General features: G+C 38.4%; 1 protein-coding gene across 1 annotated transcript in view; it reads right to left on the bottom strand.

Annotated features, from left to right (window-relative positions):
* Positions 1 to 22392, bottom strand: part of LOC121953442 (transcription factor IIIB 90 kDa subunit-like) — a 125441-nt gene that overhangs the window by 64359 nt on the left and 38690 nt on the right. The window contains 5 exon segments of the mRNA XM_042500550.1: positions 14633 to 14959; positions 17531 to 17623; positions 18990 to 19029; positions 20521 to 20647; positions 21737 to 21830. Of these exon segments, the coding sequence (XP_042356484.1) occupies positions 14633 to 14959; positions 17531 to 17623; positions 18990 to 19029; positions 20521 to 20647; positions 21737 to 21830 (681 nt within the window).

The raw sequence follows: 22392 nt of genomic DNA, 5'->3' as shown, positions 1-22392 counted from the left end.
TTTGTGCCAAATTAATTCTTGAGTTCTTAAGATATAGTGATCACAAGAATAAGACCGATGAGGTCACGGTGACCTTGACCTTTGACCTATGATGACCAAAATCCAATTAGTTAATTACTGAGTACAAGTGAACGTTTGTGCCAACTTTAAAGAAATTTCCTCAGTGTTTGTGAGAAACTACAGTCACAAGAATGAGACGGATGCTAGACTACACTAAACTTGAGCTTTGACCATTGAAATCGAGTGAGATTATAGTGAGTCCACATGAATGTTTGTGCCAAATTTTTCAAAATTCCCCCAAGGTATTCTTGAGATAAAGCATTTACAAGAATGACAGACAAAGATACAGTGTCCATGTTGACCTATGAACCCCAAAATCCAATATGTTCATTGTTGAGCCCACTGAACGTTTGTGCTGAATTTGAAGAATTTCCTTAAGTAGAGAAACTATGTTCACAAGAATGAGATGGATGCAAGGCCACACTGTACTTGAGCTCTACCCATCATATTCGAATGAGATCATTGTTGACTCCACATGAACGTTTGTGTCAAATTTTACAATATTTTTGAGAAAAGCATTTATAAGAATGACAGACAAGTTTACAGTGACCTTGAGGTTTGACCACCAAAATACAGTCTGTTCGTTATGGAGTCCAAGTAAACGTTTTTGCCAAAGTTGAAGAAATTCCCTCAAGGCATTCTTGAGATATTGTGTTCATGAGAATGGGACGGACAGATGCAAAAACACAGCTAACGCCAGTTCAGAGGCATAAAATTGTCAATTTGAGAGAGAAGGACAAAGAAAAACTCCTGCATAAAAGTCCTAAAATCCTCCTCACATGCAGCTGCACAGGATGTAAATGTGGGGGACCAAACCTGTGACATTTCAGCTACACGCCTGCCTGTCTGAGCTGCACTCTTCCTGCTGCTCAAACTCCTCCTCTGCAACATTAACACATTAACTCTGATGCAGCTAGAAATCAGAGACGGCGCTCTGCTGCTCTGCTCTTCTTTCAGCTCTGAGTCCTCTTTGACTCATAAATGCAATTTCAATTGACCCAAGTGTGCGGAAGTCTGTTGCTTTCAAAACATAAATTATATTTATTTCAAACCTGGAAAAGGAGATCCAGGGCTCTTGAGAGGATCCTTCCAGCAACGTGCTCTCATACTGAAGTAAATCATCCTCTTGGCTGAGTTTTTTCCTTTTACCAAAAACTTCTGCATGACTCATAGAGGCATTAAAGCGATAGTTGGGTTTTTTTGAAGTGGGGTTGAATGAGGTACTTATCCATAGACATTGCAGGCCTTATTACAAAAAGTAGATGTCAGTTTGGAGAAGCAGCGGGAGTGCAAACACAAGCTAAGAAATGTGCCGCTGTCGGGACAGGGGCAGCACTTTACGTGAGTATTTGATGCTACTTTATACTTCTGCTTCACTACATTTCAGAAATATACAGTATATTGAAGCTTTCACTTCACTACATTAATTTAATAATTAAGATTTTACAAAACACGTTCAGTTTATAAATTTTTATCCTGTGTTAGAGTAAACTAAATGTATTGCCCAACATTAAAATACCGCCTACTTATTTATACATAAATAATAATAATGCCATAATATAATAGTATAATACTGACAGTAAACACGCATTATGATTACATTGACTTTTCATACTTTAAGTATATTTTGTTGCTAATACTTCTGTACTTTTACTGAAATGAAAATTTGAATGATTTATGTGTATCCATAACGTTTATGTATAAATCCTGTCACACAAGTGTATTTCTGCACTAAAATACTGTAATGTTTCTTTGAAGCCTCATTTGCACTGCCCAAAAAAAAAAACGATATAATGCTATTTAATGCAATGAGAATGCACACAATCTGCATTCACGACCCGGGTCAAATGACTCTGCAGTAGGCACAGGTTTTTATCACCTCCGGCTCTTATCGTCATTGATAGGAACACAACACCCACTTGAATGCACTAATTTCAGCTAAAACACCGATCCAAATTAGTCTGCACCGAATTTCAAAGAGAGACTGAATAAGTAAGAGTTATAAAAAGAAAAAGAAACCACTGAAAAGTTTTCAAAGCTCTCTGCTCCTGCTGCTGTCTGCTGTTCACCTGTTCTGCAGCCTGTCTGTGACGTCACATAGACACACCAACAAAACAACACACACTCAAATACTGACAGAAAGGCAGACTCGTCTGCTGCAGCGGTGTGTTCACTGGCAGTGGGAGTGCAGTCTATCGCTCATATTAAGCGGGTTTACCCATGTTTGAAAATCTGCCTGCAGGCGCTAACTTTGGTGACAATATATTACTTAAAAGTTTGAAAAAGACTAATTTAGATGCTGTTTGTTCTGATTTTCTTACATAGATTTTTTGGTACATTTTTTTTAAATATTCAAAATCCATCTACATAAAACATGTTTTTTTCTTAATATAGCTGCTTGCTAAGTTTGGTTTTAGCTTTTACCACAGAGGGAATTTTGACCATTATATTTTGAATTAAACTCGTATATACATATAATGGGTAAAAAAAATAATAATGATAAGTGGCAGAGCTTGCAAAATATGTCTTACTGCAGGTCTAACATGTTGACTGTCATACTTGTGTGCACATTTGGAGTCCCTGACCTGTGTGGACCCCCTGCTTAAACCCCCAGATCTGCTGCATAAGGAGGAAGGGGTGGAGGAGGTTGAGACAGTAAAATCTGCTGTGACGCAACAGCCAGCGGCGAGCAGTTTCCTGCCTTTGCCTGCCTGCTAAACGGTAGCTGTCATCTCCCGTCAGGCTGGCGGCGGCAGACGAGACGGCTTCGTTTTCCCTCCTCGGGCCAAAAGACGCACATCATCTCCAATCACAGCCGGCTGCTGTGACGGGCCGCTGCAGCCATCTCACCAGGGAGACTGACTGCTAACTGCTCACACACACACACTCACACACACACACACACACACACACACACACACACACACACACACACACACACACACACACACACACACACACACACAGATTTCATATTCCTCCCCACACTGCTGCTGCTGCTGCTGCTGCTGCTGAGGTAGCTCGTACTGACTCACTGAGAGACGTCCACAGAGAGCGGCCTGAGTTTGAAATAAACATTACACTTTTGTGTCTTCCTCTGGTGTTTCTGGTGTGTATCAGTGACGCCCGTCTCCATGCACTGTCTCCGCCTGTCTGTCTGTCTGCTATCCATCCAGTCGCTTTCCTCCTCTGAGAGGTCGTGTCCATCAGGCCATATGTCCATCAAGCTCTACTGTACCGCCCCCCCCCCGACACACACACACACCACACACACACACACACACACACACACACACACACACACACACACACACACACACACACACACACACACACACACACCCGGCCTGCCCAGCTGTCCCCACAGCAGAGAGGAAAGGAATAAGTTTGTGAATGGATCGGCTTCATAAATAAGTAATAAGTCATTATTAATTAAAGGGACAATACATTTGATTTTTTTTACTGTTCAAGAGCAGAAGACGGCCACTAGTTTAAAGCTGTTGTTGAGTGAACAACACCACTCCATCAAATATTTATCTGACAGGTGCTGAGATTAATGCCACCCTCCCCCGCCACAAACACACGCACAAACACACACTTTGTTCTATACTTGTGAGACCCCCCCTTTGATATAATGCATAAAAATAACCCTTAAACATAACACCCAATTCTGATCTCTACCCTCCATGTTATTTTTTATGTCATTATTAATGTCATTTTTTTACAATCACAAATTCTACTGAGGTTTTTGAATGAAACTTTGAATGTCTGTACATATTTTTTATGCCATCACACTAATAAATAAAAATAAAAAATCCCTGGGCAAAATTCTCATTTTAAATAGAGTTTTTATGAAATCGGCTTCCTTTAATAAATAAAATTTATGGTGCCACAGTGAAAATGGGGAGCACAGTGAAAATGTTTCTGAAAGACTAAATGGCAACATATCTGGACTGAAGAAGAATATTTTGATAGATAAAAACATGAATTTTGGAAATATCTGTCCTTTTTTCAATAAATTTTGACATTTGGGCTTAACAACCCTCTGGAGTTATTGAACATATCTTTGATTTCATGAGTCAGAAACAATCCAATACAACCACTGCTGAAATCTAATTCTACAAATAATGATACTCAGCGAATAATACGAAAATAATAATAATAAAATGTCAGTGTAGCTTAATCTTTTTTCTGTAACTGTGCAGAAATAGTATTACAATGTTGATATTAGGTGTTGATGAAGGCCGACTGTTGCGTCGCCTCACGTTGCCTTTGTCTTGACCACAAAGTTGCGCTTGAACACAAAACCAACTGAAATGTGAAGAGGAAATAACTTTGCAGATGGTGGTAGTTGGTAATCTGGTTCGCCCAATAACATCTTAATAACACAATTAGGAGCCATTTCTGCAAAAGAGCTCAGAGGCTAAAAAAAAACCAAAAAAAACAATCTTCTTTATATAAACAAGGTTGTTTTGATATCACGCCCTCCAGACTTCAGCTGCCAATCAGAGTGATTTCTCTCGCCGATGCGCTCCGCCAACTCCAACGCAGATTTAACAAGATGAGTCAGCCGAAAACTGCCAGCAAGGGCTCACTAGTGCCAAAAGTGCAGGACAGGAAGATCAAAAGTGCACAGCGAAAAACTACTACAACAAAACACTAACTGATGGCCTGACATGATCAATGGCCAACATACAGCTCAGTGTTTTGGCCCTAAAAATTCTCATGTTTGTAATATTACGTACTATTCTTTTTCATTATTATTTATTTTAATTCTATATTATTTATTATTATTATAATTATTATGTAACTTAATTAATTATTTATGTATTGTGGTTAATTTAAAATCAGTTATTATTATTATTATTATTATTATTATTATTATTATTATTATTATTATTATTATTATTATTATTAATATTAATTTCATTTTCTTTGTCTGTGGGAATGTGTGACTGTATGCAGGGATATATTATATTACACTGATGTACATGTTTTGATATACAATTAAAATTTCAATAAAAATATATTTTTTAAGGATTCTCATGTTTGCACAGTAAATATGAAGCTAGAGGCAGCAGCAGCGTAACTTAACTTTGCAAAAATATTGTAAAAAGAGGGAGGCAGCTTTTTTCTTTATACGTCCAAAGAATCAACCCACCTGCACCTCAAAAGCTCACTTATTACATTTCTGTTTGTTGGACTGATACAAAAGTTGTGGTGTAAAACTGATATTTTGTGCTTTCTTTATGTAGCCAACTACTTCTTGGCCAGGGACACTAAAAAGGTAAACGTCATGTGTCAAAGAAGTTACTGCAGTTGATGGATCATCAAAAAGACAAATGACAAAGCAGTATAACTACTGCATAGTGATAAATAATATCACTTCTTCTTTGTGTTAGTAAGAAGGTCACAGATTATTTAGTATCGTCTTGCTACATGTCCTCACAGCTGGACACATTCACAGCTGTCCCTCACATGTCATTCAGTCTCTGACATCAAGCCTTCAACACTTATTTTGCACCAGAACAAGAAAAATCCTAAAATGTGGTGAGATTGTTCTTTTTTTTCCCAGTGTAGTTTCCTTTGTTTGAGTCTTGAAATTAATCTCAACATAATTAAACGAGACAGAAAAAAACAGACTGCTTGAATCAAGAAAATTAAACTTAATTGCAGAAATGTCTAAACAATCAGAGTAAGAAACGCTGCTGGGATCAAACCAGTGACCTCCTGGTTTTTAAGGGCTGCCTCTCTTCTCATTAGCATACCAAAAACACAACACAAAGGAGCTTGTAGATCCTTTTTTTTAAACAGATCTGACTGCTGAGGAGGTAAAGTGTGCTGCCGCTGAAGCGCAGGATGAGACTTTGCATTTTCTTTCATCCCTGAGCGACTCCTCTGTGGACAGAGAGAGAGATGAGACAGATGCTGCTCATTTAAAAGACTATAATTGACTCAGCAGAGCTGCTGTCAGAGCGCAGATCTGTCAGAGAGCTTCTACCACGCCCCCAAAACGCTGAGAGCCACGCTTCACTGCAGTAATTGCTGTTAGCGAGGAGGATGGATGGCAGAAAATGTTTTAGGACAACAGCTTCATGTCTGGGGAGCAATGACGGCTTCCTTAAACGCAGCCTAACACCTGTAAAATAGCTACAAAAATGGGGGTGTGAAACCAAGTTGGATCTTAAAAATGAAATGGATTCTTCAAAGTGCAAAAGGCTCCCGCTGAAATCTAGAGTTTCACACACTTCAAACGGCCCTTTTCCCAGACGTTTTCAGGCAATAAAAACGGCAGAGTGGTTTGACAAGAGCTGGGGAGCCGCGCTCGCTGAGGTAGTTAAGGTCAGGGCAAACGTCATTGATTGAACTAAGTGCTCCGCTGAAAACTGTGTGCCTCAATCAATGCTGCCTCTAATGGCGCGGGGCAGAGCTCCCCGAAGACCGAGGCTATGGACAAATGTGACAAAGTCATCCGGAGGCGCTGGAGTCACGTTCTTTCTGCCGGCGGGCTGCTCTCAGCTGGCAGTTTCTCCTCTGATGGCACAAGTTAATGAAGATGCCATTACTCAGACAGGCCAGCGTCGAGGGAGCGGGGTAAAGCAGGGTGACGGATAGAAAAGAGTTTAACGAGGGATGACCAGCTGTCTCACTGTTAAAATGACAACAGTGTTGAAAAAGTGGACGCACAGTTCATAATCTTAAAGGGCAGAACACGCAAAACATCTAATCAATCTCGTTTTCTACAAACCTGATTATTTTTATCGATTCAGAACGTCATCGATTCATTATCTATCAATTAAAGGAACGTTCAACCCCCAAATGAACATTTGACCATCAATTACTCGAGCCATGTTATGTTGAATTTGTAAAGAAATCCGTGTTTTTCCCGCATGCCTCCACAGTGAGCGAAGAATCCAAAAATTGGAGTGAATGGCAACTATGTTTAACAACAGTAAAACTTTATCAGAACGTCTTTTAACAAACTCTCACACAACTCATGCAGTATAATCCAAGTCTCATTCATTCAGTCGAATGCTCAGCGCTGCGTGAACATATCCATTTTCACTAAACGCTACTATTTAGAAATTGAGGTAAAACTTACCCTTTCTCTCTTCAGAAACAGTAATTTTACCTCACTGAACACAGGAGCTGCTGGTCTGTTAACTGCTTGATCTGTTAGATTGAGTTATGCAGCGTCTTTATCCGGTCATATGTTCAATACTTTCCAAAAAAGACAGATCTTTTCGGGAAAAAACTCAAATAAAAGTGAAACTCATTTATTCTCTCTTCAAGCCAGGAGCTGCTGGTCAACTTCATTTTTTGTGTTATTGTGTGACTTTGCTGAATAGAAAGGTAACCCTTTAATACACCAAAGTCACAAAATAACAAAAACTAACTAACCGATTGAGGCAGCGGTACATCAGCAGAGTACAAGAGTACAGAAACCGGAGAAAAATCACATTTGAGAAGCTGGAATCAGATAATTTTTTCTTAAAAAATTACTCAAATTGATTAATCAGTTATTAAATTAATTGCTGATTAATCTAACAATTGATGAATAATCCATTAGTCGTTTAAGCTCTAGCTTTTAGGATGATTGGGATTTAAAATCTGGGTAGAAATCAGCTGAAACTTATCACTATCTTTTAAAAAAAATGTGTATTTCAAAAAAATTGAAAATAATTAACGTTACATAGTCATGCTAGTGAACACACAATTATAATTAAAAAGCTCCTGAGTGGCCACTTATGTTTCCATCTTCCTCAAAACTACCAGTGGCTATATGTTTAAACTCTGTTTTCTTTCTTTTTCTTTTCCTGAGAGAATCCAAAATTACACCCTCTCTCTCTCTGCCTCCAGTGCCCTGCCCTCCACTAACAATGTCCACACACACACACACACACACACACACACACACACACACACACACACACACACACACACTCACTCCAGTGTACAGATGAAAGGCTCAGCACTAATGACAAGGTACTCTGTCCACTTAATACTTCAAAGATTGTGAGCTTGGGGGGGCCCCGATGCCCCCCCCCCCCCCCCGCCCTTCCCAAACTACACCACAATTAGCCGAAAAGAACTGAACCAAAGCAGGACCAGCCTGAATCCACAGAACCTCCATCTGCATCTCTGTGTTACCGGCCTCCAAACAAAAACACAGCGGCAGCAAAACACTCACTGTGGACATGGAGACACATAAACCAACACACAAACACTCACAGCGGTCACACACACTAAATCGAGTGTAATCACACACATATGTTCGTTTCTAAATGAGATGACACACAAATAAACAAGAGTACTAAACACGAGAAAAAATACACACGGCTGCATAAATTGTCCATTTTAACCCAAACAGTCCTCGGAAATAAACCGAAGAAGTGACTCATGACGTTCTTTAAGAGCATTTGTTTATGTCTTTAGTGCATCTGAATAATGTAAAAAATTAACCAACACCACAGACAGCAAAACAGCAAACAGGAGGGCATCTGGAGATACTTTTTGTGCTTTGTTTTAATTTTTTTAGCCTTTAATTGACAGAACATTTGAAGCGAGAAAGGGAGAGAGAGCACCAGCATGGAGCCAAAGTCGGAATCAAACCCACGGCTGCTGCAGCGAGGACATAGCCTCTGTGCATGGGGCGCCCACTCTACCAACTGAGTTCATTGGTGCCACTCAACTGCAGATTTTCTGAGCTGTCCTCATGACCTTCTGTGTATCAATCAAGGCTCTGTTACTGCTTTGCTTATTTCTTGACTCAAATGTTTTCCAAAACATATTTTTTGTCTTTTTAGCTGTAAAATGAGAACGTTTGCCCGATATCAGTACATTTACATGATGTTATAAAAAGTCAAATTACTGTGTTAGTATGACTAAAATTGGACTTTTAAAATACATATGAACATGTTTGACTAAACTGAATTCTCCAAAATCGGCGTGTTTCACACTCACTGTTCACAATGACGATGCTTCTGCAGGGCTGCCTGCTGCTATGAGCTCTGCATTTCCACATTTATATGCACAAATTCCACTCAATTATCAAGTCATGCAGCTCCTGCATCGTCAACAACACAGTCCTGCAAATATTTCACAATAAAATGCCTTGTGTCAACAACTGATGGGATTCTGTCGACAGAAACAGGCTTTTATTTTGAAAGGGGAGCAGGAAATGTTGAGTAAAACAGACTTCTTCATTCTTCCTCATCTCTATGACAGAGAGAGACTTTTATACTGAAGTATAAGGTGGTATAGAGTCAATATAATTAGAAAAACAGCATTTTCACTGTCTGTTCTGATTTGATTTGATTTGATTTTTACATGCAGGTTTTATTTTGTCTTTTAAGTGTTTTGATGTGAAGCACTTGGTGCATTTAATTTATTTCTTGTAAAGCACATTGGACTGAATTTTCTTGTATGAAAGGTGCTATACAAATAAAGTTTATCATTATTATTATTATTTTTATTAATATTTCTGCTGACAACCCAGTGGGACGTGTAAAAAATCAGCGAGCGACCGTTTCTCCAGATGTGGCGCGGCTGACAGGCAGCTGAGACACGTCTGACAAACGTTGCTCATGGAGGCAGCGTGGCTGCTAACTCGGTAACATGAGTGGCAGAAAAAACAAAACAAAACAAAACTGGTTCGGCAACGCTCACACACTGTTTTCGCGTCTAATATGAATCCGCCATATGGCATCAAAAAAATGTAGGCACTGACTTGAACTGCAGGAGCCACGGAGACGGAGGACGGTCTCCGTAGATTAAAAACTTCAGATCAACACGGAGGCACAATTCTGTTACACAAACCCAACAGCAGAGTAAATAAAAGACAGAGGCCGACGCTCTCTGAGGGGTTTGAGCAGCTACCCTGTAATCACAGCGCACCCCGGTGAGATCAGCCTCCAGTCCACCGGCCGACAATTAACCCCTTTAATCACAGCCGTGCTTCACCTTCTAATGACGACTCTGTCATTCAAGGCCACATACGATGACCATCACGCTACGGCGACTCGAAGAGCATGACTCACACTAACATCACTCTGCAACAAAAAACATTTAAAAATTCAGACACGTTTACAATCAGCATAAGAGCTCATGATTCAGAGCGCGGTGATTCACTGCAGTTTGGTAATTGTGGCTCTTTTCACTCTTAACCTCGTCCCTGCTGCGTATTCCCCTGACGAAATGAGGTCAGCCGCGTTATTGGGGGACATTTTCATCAGGTTAATGGGAGGTTTGACCGGATGTTTTTAGGGAGGCAGGTTTTTAACTGAGGCCTCCCTCGTGGACCAGAAATGGATCAGCGTCTTTCTAAAGGACGCTCGGACAGAACTGGGAGCCGTTTCCTCAAAAGCATCTTTGTCATTATCGTAAATCGTGTTTAATCGACACAATAAAATCAATTTTACGAACCCTCTAAAGCTCAAGATGTTTTCCAACACCCGTGTTAACCCCGTAAAGCCTGAATCATGAACTAATAGCCAGAACCTTTTTTTTTTTTTTTTTTTAAATTGATGTGTTTATAGGCCTTTTTCACAAAATGCAAAAACATTTTGGAAAAAATAATTTGCATTTCAATTTTCATTTTAGATCATATTTGATATGTCTGGCTTTTATGGTAATTAACTGATCACAAAAATTGCTGAGAGATCTCAGCACACCTGAAAATGTGACAGATGCGTCGGAGGAGGGAGAAATTTATAAAAACAGAGAGAAATTCCCACACACTGTCCCGCTTACTGCTGACATATTCATCTCATTTTTTAAAAAAAGGCATTCAGACCTTCATCAGGTACGATGGCAGCAACACAGAGACTGCCTCCGTTTTTTTAATCATCCAATCAGAGGACTGCTGAGACAACAGAGTTATCTATTTTTTATTTTTCCTATAAATCACAATTAAAAACGCTTTAGGAGTCAGCCTCGAGTGGCCATTAGAGGAACTGCAGGTTTTCTCTCTTTCACATTGGCTTCATTTTTCGGCCTCAAAGGTTGCGGCTTGTTGGAGACACGATCCTGTGCGAATATATCAAAAATCGCTGGTTTGAAAATTTTAACATCAAAGTCAAGATAACGTGAATCTTTGTTTTTCACTGAATTGCTCTGTAGTCGATGCAGGACTAAATGGGACGAGAGCAAATATAAGAAATAACAGTAAAAACTAAAAGTGTTGTATAAATACATAGAGAGATCTTGTTTTATATAACTTATATATAACTTTATAATCCGTTTACTTTTCTAAATATATTTGCTGGTTTAAAAAGGAGGAAAAAGAGGAGTATTGACGAAATGCTGGTTTAAAAGAGTTTCTATCATATCAAGATTGTATTAGTATGACTGTCATCACTAACATAAAAAAACAACGTCATGACTGTATGCAATACTTTTTTTACTATTATAAAATAATAAAATAAAAAAATAAAATAAAATAAATAAAAGAGAGTGCACACCACTGCCAAATGCCTTATCTCGCAGAACTGAAAAATAATTGATGTATCTGTCTTGTGATTCGGATCTGCTCCACAATTTAAAGGATTCTTCCTTAAATTCTACTTCATATTTGCACAAAGTTTCATTAAAATCGGGCCAGTAGTTTTTCTGTAATTCAGCTGACAATCACTCACTGAACTGAAAACACGAGCTCTTTAGAGACATTAAAAAGGTGCAAATCCAAAATATAAACAACACACACAAAGCCAGAATCAGGTTCAAAACATTGATCATAAAGATATAAACAGGTCAAAGGTCAGCATCAGTCGAGGTGGAGATGCATAAAAATATTTACGTTTGATCTGACATCATCTGAAATGAGGTCAAGGTCAATATTTACAGACACAAAGAGGCTTTAAAGCTGTGACCTTTAAGTTACGGGACGTTCTCCAAACATTCGCCGCCTCTTCCCTCAAAACATCCATCAAACACACTTCACCTCCCACCCCTGGCCTCTCCGACTCCCCCACCTCCGCCCCCACCTCCTCCCCCCGCTCCTCCCCCCCCTCCGGGCCGCAAAAACACAGGTTTCCTCATCAGGACAGACGAATCTGTGTGGCAGCATTACCTCACATCCATCAGCGCCTCCGCACACGGAGACAAATCAGAGGAAGAACATCCGACTTCCGTAATTAGGTGATTATAAGCAGCACATTATGGATGCCTGCAGTTTTGATATTTTTGTAACTGTTAGAGTCACAATAATAGAGAGCCACTTTTTTCAGTCTGTTCTTGTGTTTGGCGTGTGAACTACAGCCACACTGACTTAAAGGTTCAGTTCGTCAATATTTTAGATATTTCCTGTCCAGAAATCCCAACACAAAAAAAGAAGATGTCTTAATTTTGCCAGTTTAGTCTTAGTCGTGTGTCAGATTTCCTCATTTTGTCATGTTTAGTCACGCCTCCGTCCTATTCATTTGAAAGAAAAAAATTTTGTGAAGTTTCAGTTAAATAAAATTTTTGGCCTTTTAGTCATATTTCAAAATTAGAGTGAGTCTTAGTATTTATTTTATTTAGTAGTATTTTTATTTATTTTATTTTATTTTGTGGAGTGTCAGTTGAATTAAATTCTTGGCTTTTTAGTCATATCTTAGTTGAAAATTAGAGCAAGTCTTTTTATTCATTTTATTTATTTATTTTGTGAGTATTTTTATTTATTTTATGGAGTTTCAGTTGAATAAAATTCTTGGCTTTTTAGTCTTATTTTAGTTAGAAATTAGAGAAAGTCAGTATGAACCAAGAGGAACTTGTATGTTAGAAAAAATAAATAAATCATAAATCAGAACAAATGCAAAATAACTCTGTATAACAGTTGAAAGAATTATTTTAAAAAATAATGCAAAAAGAGTAAAACACTTAATAGATTTAAAAACATATTTAACAATAAGATGAGTACAAAAAATATAAACCAACTTATGAATGTCAGTGTTTATATGAATATTTACTGGGGACTTTGAGATATATAGAATATACATAAAGTTTGTTTTTCTTGCTTCTTTGGTTTTTTATTTTATATTCTAAAACAGTAAAAAAAAAATCATGTAAACAGTGAAGGTGCAATGAGCTAAGGCTGCACCTGTTTGTCTATGCTTCAAACTTAATGAATTATTATTGTTATTATTATTTTACACTTGTGTGTGAGTTGTATAACTTGGAAAACAGCAGAAAGAAAGTAAACTAAAGAAAACTTTTGATAGAGTTTCAGTTCATGAAAGCTGTTGACATTTTTTTGGTCATCAGACGGCTCCTTGTCCTCCTGACTGCGGTCATTGAGCGCTGCATGTGTGTATAATCGAAAATGGAGCTGCTGACTATAATATTTCCTCTCATCTTTTTTGGAATAAAAGATAAAAAGAGATTTTATTAAAGTTTTTAATTTTGAAACTGTATTTTATCTCCTCTTTTTTCAGGGAGAAGGGAGACCCGGGCATTGGTAAAATGGAGGGAAGCTTACCGCAGTTCATTTTCAAAAACTTTCCACGTTGTTTTGACATAAAGCTGGTTGAAATTTGGAAAAGTACCCCTTTAAGTCCAAAGACTCAATTCCAAGTGCAGTCATATTAAAACAAAGTCCAGTTCACGTCGTTTTTGAATTTCTCAAGGTGAGTCTAAAGTCATCAGATTCAAGATTTGAGTCTGCATCAACTAAAAGTGATGTGATTTAAGCCCTCGCACCATTTCCTATAATACGGTCAGATTTTGTTCACCGTACAAACCAAAGTCTTTAAAGTTATTTCTCTCTGTCTTAGTGCAGTTTAAACGCCATCATTCATTTCTGCACAAACACTGACAGACATCCCCTCCAGAACACTGCAAAAAAACAACACAACCTGCAGTATTTTGGCACAAATCCACATTTAAAATCGTCCAGAGGGTTAAGAAACCGGGCTACCTTGTCTCCTGAACGTCTCCCACACATTCCCTACCTGCCTGCAGTTTACTAAAAAGGGTGAAACATAATAAGGGATGACAAATTTCACACACAGCTCAGCCAATTTCATCGTGGCGCAGAGTTAATCACGACAATTAAACCTGAGAGCGCATTCTTTAACTTGATTATGGGTTATTATGATGATACAGTAGGAAGGTAGCAGACACAGTCATGGATGAACGGTATCGTTCATAATCAGATCATCCTCAAGGGTACGGCTGCTTTTATAAAAGGTGCTTGCTAAATCAAACAATTTGATGCCTCGAAAAGCAACAGATTCTCCAAATTACCTCTAACTACTTTGTGTGTACATTCAAGATTTATTAAATTCAACCCACCGTCTCCCTCTGCTTGGATCATACTGATGACACGTCAAAATGCAAAAGAGAAAAAGCATTACAAAGCACAAACAGATGACATCTAAGAAAACAAATCTAAAACCGGTGCACGGAGAGGCGCTTCAGAGCTATTTTTCCGCCAACAAATGAGATTATTATGCTCCAGAAATCAGCAATCTGTGACGAAACCAGGAAAACCTCCAATCTAGTTCATCTAATTTGTGGCAAAGTGATACCAAATGGGATTGTTCTGCCTAAAAATGAGACATCTTGTACGATCAAACCAGAAAACTGCACTCACCGTTCTCCTTCTCCTCTCCGACGCAGGTGCTGACGGGCTCCTGGAGGCTGAGGCTGGCTGCCGTGGGCATCGGGCCCAGGATGGACTCCAGCGACGGGGCCTTTCGCTTTGGGATAATGTCCTCCAGTTCCTCGTCCTCCTCTCCCCCCGCTGGTGTCCTCTGCTCCAGTTTGATCAGAGCCTCCAGCGTCAGCTCCTCCAGGTCTTTGCCAAAGTGTTTGGCCACGGCCTGAAGCACGTCCTCCTCCCCTGGTTCCTCGAAGTCTTCCGTTTTAGACGATGTGGAGACGACGTCGCCATTTTCATTTTCACCATCTGGGAGAGGGGCTGAAAGAGGATGAAATCTAATTACTCCGGTGTTCGAGTTGCCGAATGTTGGAGACATCGGCCAAAGAAATGTCGGCCTTCTCTGCAATACAATGGAACAAGATGGCGCTCGGCTTGTGGTTTGTGGTCATTTGAAAAAAATCCAGTTTGCATGCACACTTCCTCTAAATATGATTTCGGGTCAACTGTTTACATGGGATGTCCTCTTGTACGATCTGGTGTTGACGTGCACAGACGCATGTAAACGAAGCAGCTGTGTGACGTGCAAAGATTTTGAACATAGTAACTTGATAATACAGCCAACTCTGGCACTGACCTCGGGACACACACGACTGACACTTTTCACACACTCTCATGCCACAAGTGCATTTTCCCGCAGTGAAAAACAAATAACGCCTTTGACATTTTGGATATAAAATGTCATCATTTTAACCTATTAGACATTTGTGTGAAATTTTGACATAATTAGCGTAAAAATTCTTGAGTTAGGGCCAAAATCATCAGTTCATCCTCAAGTCCAAGTGGATGTTTGTACCAAATTTTCAGAAAATACCAAAATGCCTTCTTGAGACATCAAATTTACAAGTATAAGACGAAAAACCTGAAAATAAAATACCTCTGGCCACATCCATCGCTGTCACAGAGGCATTAAAAAAATTTAAAAATAATTAATTCTAATTAAAATTACAAAACACTACATAAAAGAAAGACTAAACAATGGGGTTTTGGTTTCTATTCAAAAAAAATAAAAATATTTTCAGCTCTGTATCCTGTAACTCGTATATCTCGGTGCATGTGTGTGTAGTAATATCCCATTTATTTTTTCAATTAATTAGTTAATTATTTAGTCCATAAAATGTCAGAATACAGTGGAAAATACAGGCGATACCAATTTCCATTAGAAGGTCATCGGTTCCATCATCGCTGAATCACTTCAACAGGTAATGTGTTTAATGAATGCTTATTTTTTAGTAATTATACCAAAGTTTATGTCACCTTTATCGTGGTATTATACAGTTCATGACTCTGCAGTTTTCTCTGAGGGTTAATAAAGCAGCAGAGTCCGAGTATTTGGTCATATTGTATAATTAGCTGGGGATAATTATAGAGCAGAATTTCAGTTTCCCAATTTAAAAAACATTTCATAACATTTAGAAAAACCACTGTAGAATAAAAAAGAAAAAGATGATAAAAATGCTGTGAGATAATGTTGTTTTCCAAAATCTCTGAGAAAAGAAATGGTGCTAAATAATCACATCCAGCCCAAAATAATTGGGCTCATAATTTCAGCCGTCCTCTCACGGTCCTGGTATCTAATTAAAATGTGTCCTTTAATCAGCTTCAATTAAAATGTCCTCGCGCAGACTTGAGACCACAAGTCAGAAAAAGCAACGCGATAATCAGGAGGAGAAGAAGAAACGAAACGCCGCCGGATCTGAGAGCATCGCAGCAGCTGGAAGAGCAACACGCCTGAAATCAGTGACAGTCTGTGACACCCCCACTGTGTGGAGACGGGGGGGATCTGTGTGTGTGTGTGTGTGTGTGACAGAGAAACAGACAAAGACAGAGGGCCAGAGATAAAGAGCCAAAGGTAGCAACAGATAAAGTGAGAGAGTGACAGGGAGACTCAGATGTGTGTTGTTTTCCATGGGTGGTCCTCTGTGTGTGTGTGTGTGTGCGTGTGTGTGTGTGTGTGTGTGTGGCTTCTCATCTGACTGACTGACAGAGTCATAAATAAAGCATCACCACACATTAGCATGGAGGTGTGTGTTATTGGGCCATCTCACTCAGCTCTGAACCAACAGCCGGTGGTGTTATTGCTGTTATGTTTTTAGTGTTTTTAGTGTTTTTACTTGCAGTTTTTAAGAAAGAATACGAGTCTGCAGCAACATTAGCGACTAAATGAGGCTGTGATATTTCTGCAGGACAATAAGCTGAGAAACAACTTTTCTATTCTTACATGCTGACCAGTCGCAAGGTGAAAAAGAAAATAAAGCGTGATGTAACAACAGTAGGTTTCCATTAACCCTAACATTACACAAATTGAAAAAACAAGTATAAAATAAGCCTATGGTAATATGCAAATTTAAAAAAAAAACCATTTATTTCAAAAAAAGTTTTTACGCTTGCACAAGGTGGTATTTCAGGGAACTTGAAAAAGCCATATTTTGCAAAGGTGCAATGGAAACACTCTTTGCTTTTTCACATGATGCTATGATGCACAGTATATAGGCTATGGATACAGTTTTTTTGCTGCATTGTGGGCTCTTTTTAGGGCGCTGTATAATGCATGTACTGTATTTGACACACTGATCACAGTCCCCTGTGTTATATCTGCAAAATCATGTTGTTGTCCAAAGAGTCGATATAATATTGCATGGTGATGAAACTAGTGATTTACACCCGTACATAACACCTGGAAGTGGCATTCTGGCACCAGTAGTCTGGGCCCAATTCCAATATTTCCATCCATGTCTTATGGACGCATACACAAACATGTGACGTTGAGGTTGCAGGATTGTCTCTTTACCCTCACGTAACCTTTAACAAACACTGCTTTCTGTTTCGTACCTTCTTTAGCGTAGGCGGCGTACACTCCTCTCAGTTTGGGTCGACCATTCTCAAGCTCTGCGTCTATTTCATCCTGGTAACCTTGAATTTCATCTGACAAAACAAAAATAAAGAATGACTCGTGGATCAACAACTTTACACGAAACACTGAAGAGTAGAAAGTGAGATGCAGTAACTTTTCTGTCTCCAAAAATGATTGTGTATAATAGATGCAGGACAAAGAAATGACACCTTTCTCATGTGCTATGTCTTTAAATCACCTCTCTAATAATGACAATATAATATGCAAGTCCTGTAATCAGTGATGCACAATAATGATTATTTCAACCGATACAATAAACCGATAATTTCCAGCTTCTCGTGACCGATAAGATACCGATAACCGATATTTCTTTTTGTTTGTTTTTCATTACCTGATCATATGAAAGGCTGAGATGCGGTGAGCACAGATCAATTTAATTTTTGAATTTTCATCAAAAAAATGACATTTCAGACAAAAAGCTGGAAAGTCGCATTTTTGTAAAAGAAAATCATTTTCAAGAGCAAAATCAATTTCATTTTTTAATTTTTGTTTTTTTTCTCTTATCTTATTCTCTTATCTTCTTATGTCAACTTGAATTGTACAAAAATAATAGCAAAAAAATAATATTGTGTTTGAGTTATAGTGGAACTATAGAGAGGAACATTCCCCAAAATGTCAGGAAGCAGCAGCTACAGAACAGAAGTAACGGCTCTGCTGTGATCTCTGCATATTTACATGTTGTTCTGCTTGTTGTTGGAAGGAATCAAACATCACAAATCAGTTTACTCTTTCAGCATAACCGAGCTGGAAACTCACTACACCTGAACTCAAACCACGTCCAGCGTGTCCGCTCATTATGTCCCCGTCACACACACATTTGGAGACACCGGCGGAGACACCAGCGGAGAATGAGAGCGGAGCGGACGGAAAATCGTCAATGTCGGGGAAAGAGTTAAAAAAAGAAATAGAAACAATGGGGGAAACCCTGCCGCTGACTGATGACATGTTGTGGACTGATCTAGCAGCAGGCCAAAAATGTTATTATCTGAATTATCGGTATGACGTCATAAGTCCCGTTATCGGTCCATAATTATCAGTCTCGATAATTATCGTGCATCCCTAAGTTGTAACATAATATACAGTTAACTGCATGTCGTGGTGAAAGAAAACCATGAAAAAAAAACAAAGTTTCCTCTGTGTGCTGCAGTGTTTTTTTTCTTCGCTTTCACATCTAACACTGACGTGCTTTTAGTCAAGGTCAGACAAATCACACACAAAATACAAAAGTGTTACCAAATCTTTGTCAGTGTAATTAATGGGGGTCTAACTACCCTGAAAAGCAACGAGAATTAATTTCAAGAAGAAAAGAAAGTAGCTTTAGAGTTAAAAGATGCCTTTGATGCGATGGCAAAACAGACAAGGATATCGCATTCACACCTTCGACATCGTCCATCCTTTTCTTCAGCTCGATCTCCAGCTAAAGGGAGGAACACAAAGAGGAGAAACTGAATAAAAGTCTTTCACAACGTGACTACAGGGTGAAACGATTACCGAGTAAAACGTGTCAGAATAAAAGAACATCATAACACAAGAGGAATGTGGGCGGTTGACGGCAGCTTTCAGATATACTTTTTCATCCTTAAAGTTCAGTGCACCAAGCACGAGTTTGATTTGGTGCTGCTGGTTTAGGACACAGCTGAAGAACACAGTGAGAGTCAGATATTTGTTTGTGTACAGTAAAAGTTAAAATTATTCAACTCTTTTACTTTTGTTTCTTCTAGAAACCTTGGAACATAATTTTGTTCTTATCCATTATAACAAGAGAAAATGTTACTGAGCAGAAATTCATCAAAAAAGTCAGTTAAACTTGGAATTATATGAGAATTGTGTTATGTTTTCTTTAAAATATATATACATATTTATTTTTGGCAATTTTGAAACTGTTGATGCTTTTTAAAAAACTAATTTTCCCTCTTTGAACTTATTTTGGTTATTTTCTATCTCTCTTTTTAAAGTAAATTATTTAATTTTTTGTGTTTTTCTAATTATTATTATTTTTATTTTATTTTTGTTTAATTTTGGTGTGTTTTTTTCATTAAAAATTTTGGGTGATTTTTTTTTTAAAGAAAAAAAATCCACAGGCCTGTCAAAATAAGAATCCCCAAAACAACACCTAGCCTTTTTGATCGCAAAAGTTAGCATTATTACAGTTAACCACAGCTGTAATGCATTGAGTAGGTATGGCTGCGGCTAAAATAGCTACATAACCCGTCCACCATCAGACCATGATCAGCCTGCCTCGCTCCTTGCTCTGAAAGCAGACGCCCTGAAAAAATAAATGCCAAGTTAGAATTTAGCTATTTAGGAAGTATTAAGTTAAGAGAGAGGCAAACCGTCCAAAATGCTGCAGCAAAGATCAAAGTTCATGTGCTGCCTGAAGCTACCTGGACAACAAACTAAAGAAACCGTTTAAACTTGCAGCCAGTGGTCAGTGAACTTTGCATAAAGTCTGAGATTTAAAAAGAAAAGGAGAAAACAGCTCGCCTGGCTCTGTACAAAGTAAGCAAATCACTCACCAACACCTGTTCAGAGTGTTTTTGGGTCTTGGTGCCTCACTGAACACAAAGGCTCAACCTTTTCAATCCCGTATAATCAAAGATCCGATGCAAAGCTGTCCTCTGTGTTACCCCTCTGCTGAGTGTGTGGACGTACGGAAAAGTGATCTTTGACAGTTTTACTTTAGAGGTTAATACCCTTCATTAATTATGGGAGAAAGCCTGCAGGCTGCATGTAATCATCAAGAAAATATAAAATGAAATTTTAATTTTCCCCGAGGGGTTAAATGAGTAATTTCCCAAGCAATGCAATTTATCAAAATTGATAAGAAAAACTGTGGAAGTGAAGGTGTATTTTTTCTAATTTGACACATTAATTAACAGCTCGCTTGTATGTGTGTTAATTTTCACACCTTATTGACTTTTTTCTTTATCAGTCCGGCTGTAAAGCAGGGCGGGTCACACTCCTGGTCCAGATCGATCTTCATGAACTCTTCGATGGTCAGCTGACTGGTGGGTGTGTCCTCGAACTCCGTCAGTCTAAAGCAGGAGACGGTTAGTTAAAATAATCAAATAAAACAAAGATGAAACAGAACTTGGTCACTGTGACAAACTGTCTAAAAAATTAATTTATCTCCTGCTTGCTAACCCTTTGAAACCTGCAGCGACATCACTCTCCTTGAGGTGCTGCTTTCAGGAGCCTTTCACAAGTATTTAAACCTTTGATCCCCAAACAAACTGGTGCAATTTATTTACATACAAAAACATGGGAAACAGGCGGTGGGTAATAAATGCTTCACAAATTAGTAGATTTAGAAAATAAAATCATGGAAAAAGGTAAAAAGTTATATTTTTAGTTACATATTTAAAATTATGTTACACAATTAGTTTTTAAGCATTTCAATGTTTCATTTTACTTCAGTTTTTTCTTTCCTATTTTAATGTAGTATTATTATTATTGTTGTTATTATTATTATGTAATTTTCAGGTCAATTTTTTAAATCTAATTTAAATTGTTTTTTTTCTAATTTCTTGGAAATTTTTGGGTTATTTTACGTTATTGCTCATTGCCTTCATCCCATGTTTTCGAAATAAATGAAGCCAATTTCATCAGGTTTCAAAGGGTTAAAGAGACAGTTCACCCCAAAATCCAAAATATCTATTTTTCCTCTGCTCGCTTCTTTCTGTGCAGTGATACGGTTGGCGTGTGTAGTTCGGTAGAAAGAAAACATTTCCTACATGAAACTGCTTGCGACAAGGTCTGTGGATTATCTTGACTAAAGAGACATCGCTGTTGAGTTTTTCGGCACTTTGAGCACCACAAGCTGAGTGCTATCTAGCTCAATTATACTGGAGAGAAAGCAGACATCTCTATGGCCGATATCTCCACCACTCAGCAACTCACACCAAAACAATTTAGACTAATAAACAGCACACAAGTAAGAAGAAATATATTTATATTTGGTTTTGTGGTGAACTGTCCCTTTAAACGCTGCTGAAATCAGGCAAATTTTTATTTTTACTGTCAGAATATTCTGGTTCAATTCAAACTACAGATATCAAACTTGATCCATTAAGTTAGTTTTTAACTTAGAAAGTAAGAAATGTTGAAAACTTTTAACCGCTCACCTTTTTCTTAGCGTGGTTTCACAAACTTTTACAACGCTGACAATTTCTTTAATGGTGCGGCGAAAGTCGTACATGCGAGCAGCAACAAGAAGAGCTGAAACAGAAAGAAATCACATTATATGGCTAAATGCATGTCTCTACACATCATTTATTACTAAATCTGCGTCATCCCAAACTACATAAATGGCACAAACAACAAAATAAAACCTGAAATTAACTCCTCGTGGTTGTATGCATCCACAAACCAGTCAAGTTGCGCTTACAGTTTAAATCAATGACTGTGAAAACATGGATGTTTCACACAGAGATTCAGTATCTGACCAAATGTCTTCCCCTCTGTTCCTGAGATATGGTGTTACATAATGGCCAGAAACGTGTTTTTGCAGAATATTATGATGTCACAGTGAAGCCGAGCTTTAACTTTTTGGTTGTCAAATGCTGTCACTTCATCATGAAATCCTATTCGGCATTTGTGTGAAATTTTGTCATTATCAGCGTATTAATTCTTGAGTTATGACCAAAAACACCTTTTGTGAGGTCACAGTGACTTTTAACCTCTGACCACCAAATTCTAATGAGTTCATTCTTTAGTCCAAGTGGACGTTTGTGCCAAATTTGAGGAAACCACCTTAAGGCCTTCTTGAGATAATGTATAC

The sequence above is a fragment of the Plectropomus leopardus genome, chromosome 14 (genome assembly GCF_008729295.1).
Source record: "Plectropomus leopardus isolate mb chromosome 14, YSFRI_Pleo_2.0, whole genome shotgun sequence".
Classification (NCBI taxonomy): Eukaryota; Metazoa; Chordata; class Actinopteri; order Perciformes; family Serranidae; genus Plectropomus; species Plectropomus leopardus.
Note: the sequence above shows the minus strand (reverse complement) of the source record. Positions and strands in the feature narration are given on the sequence as shown.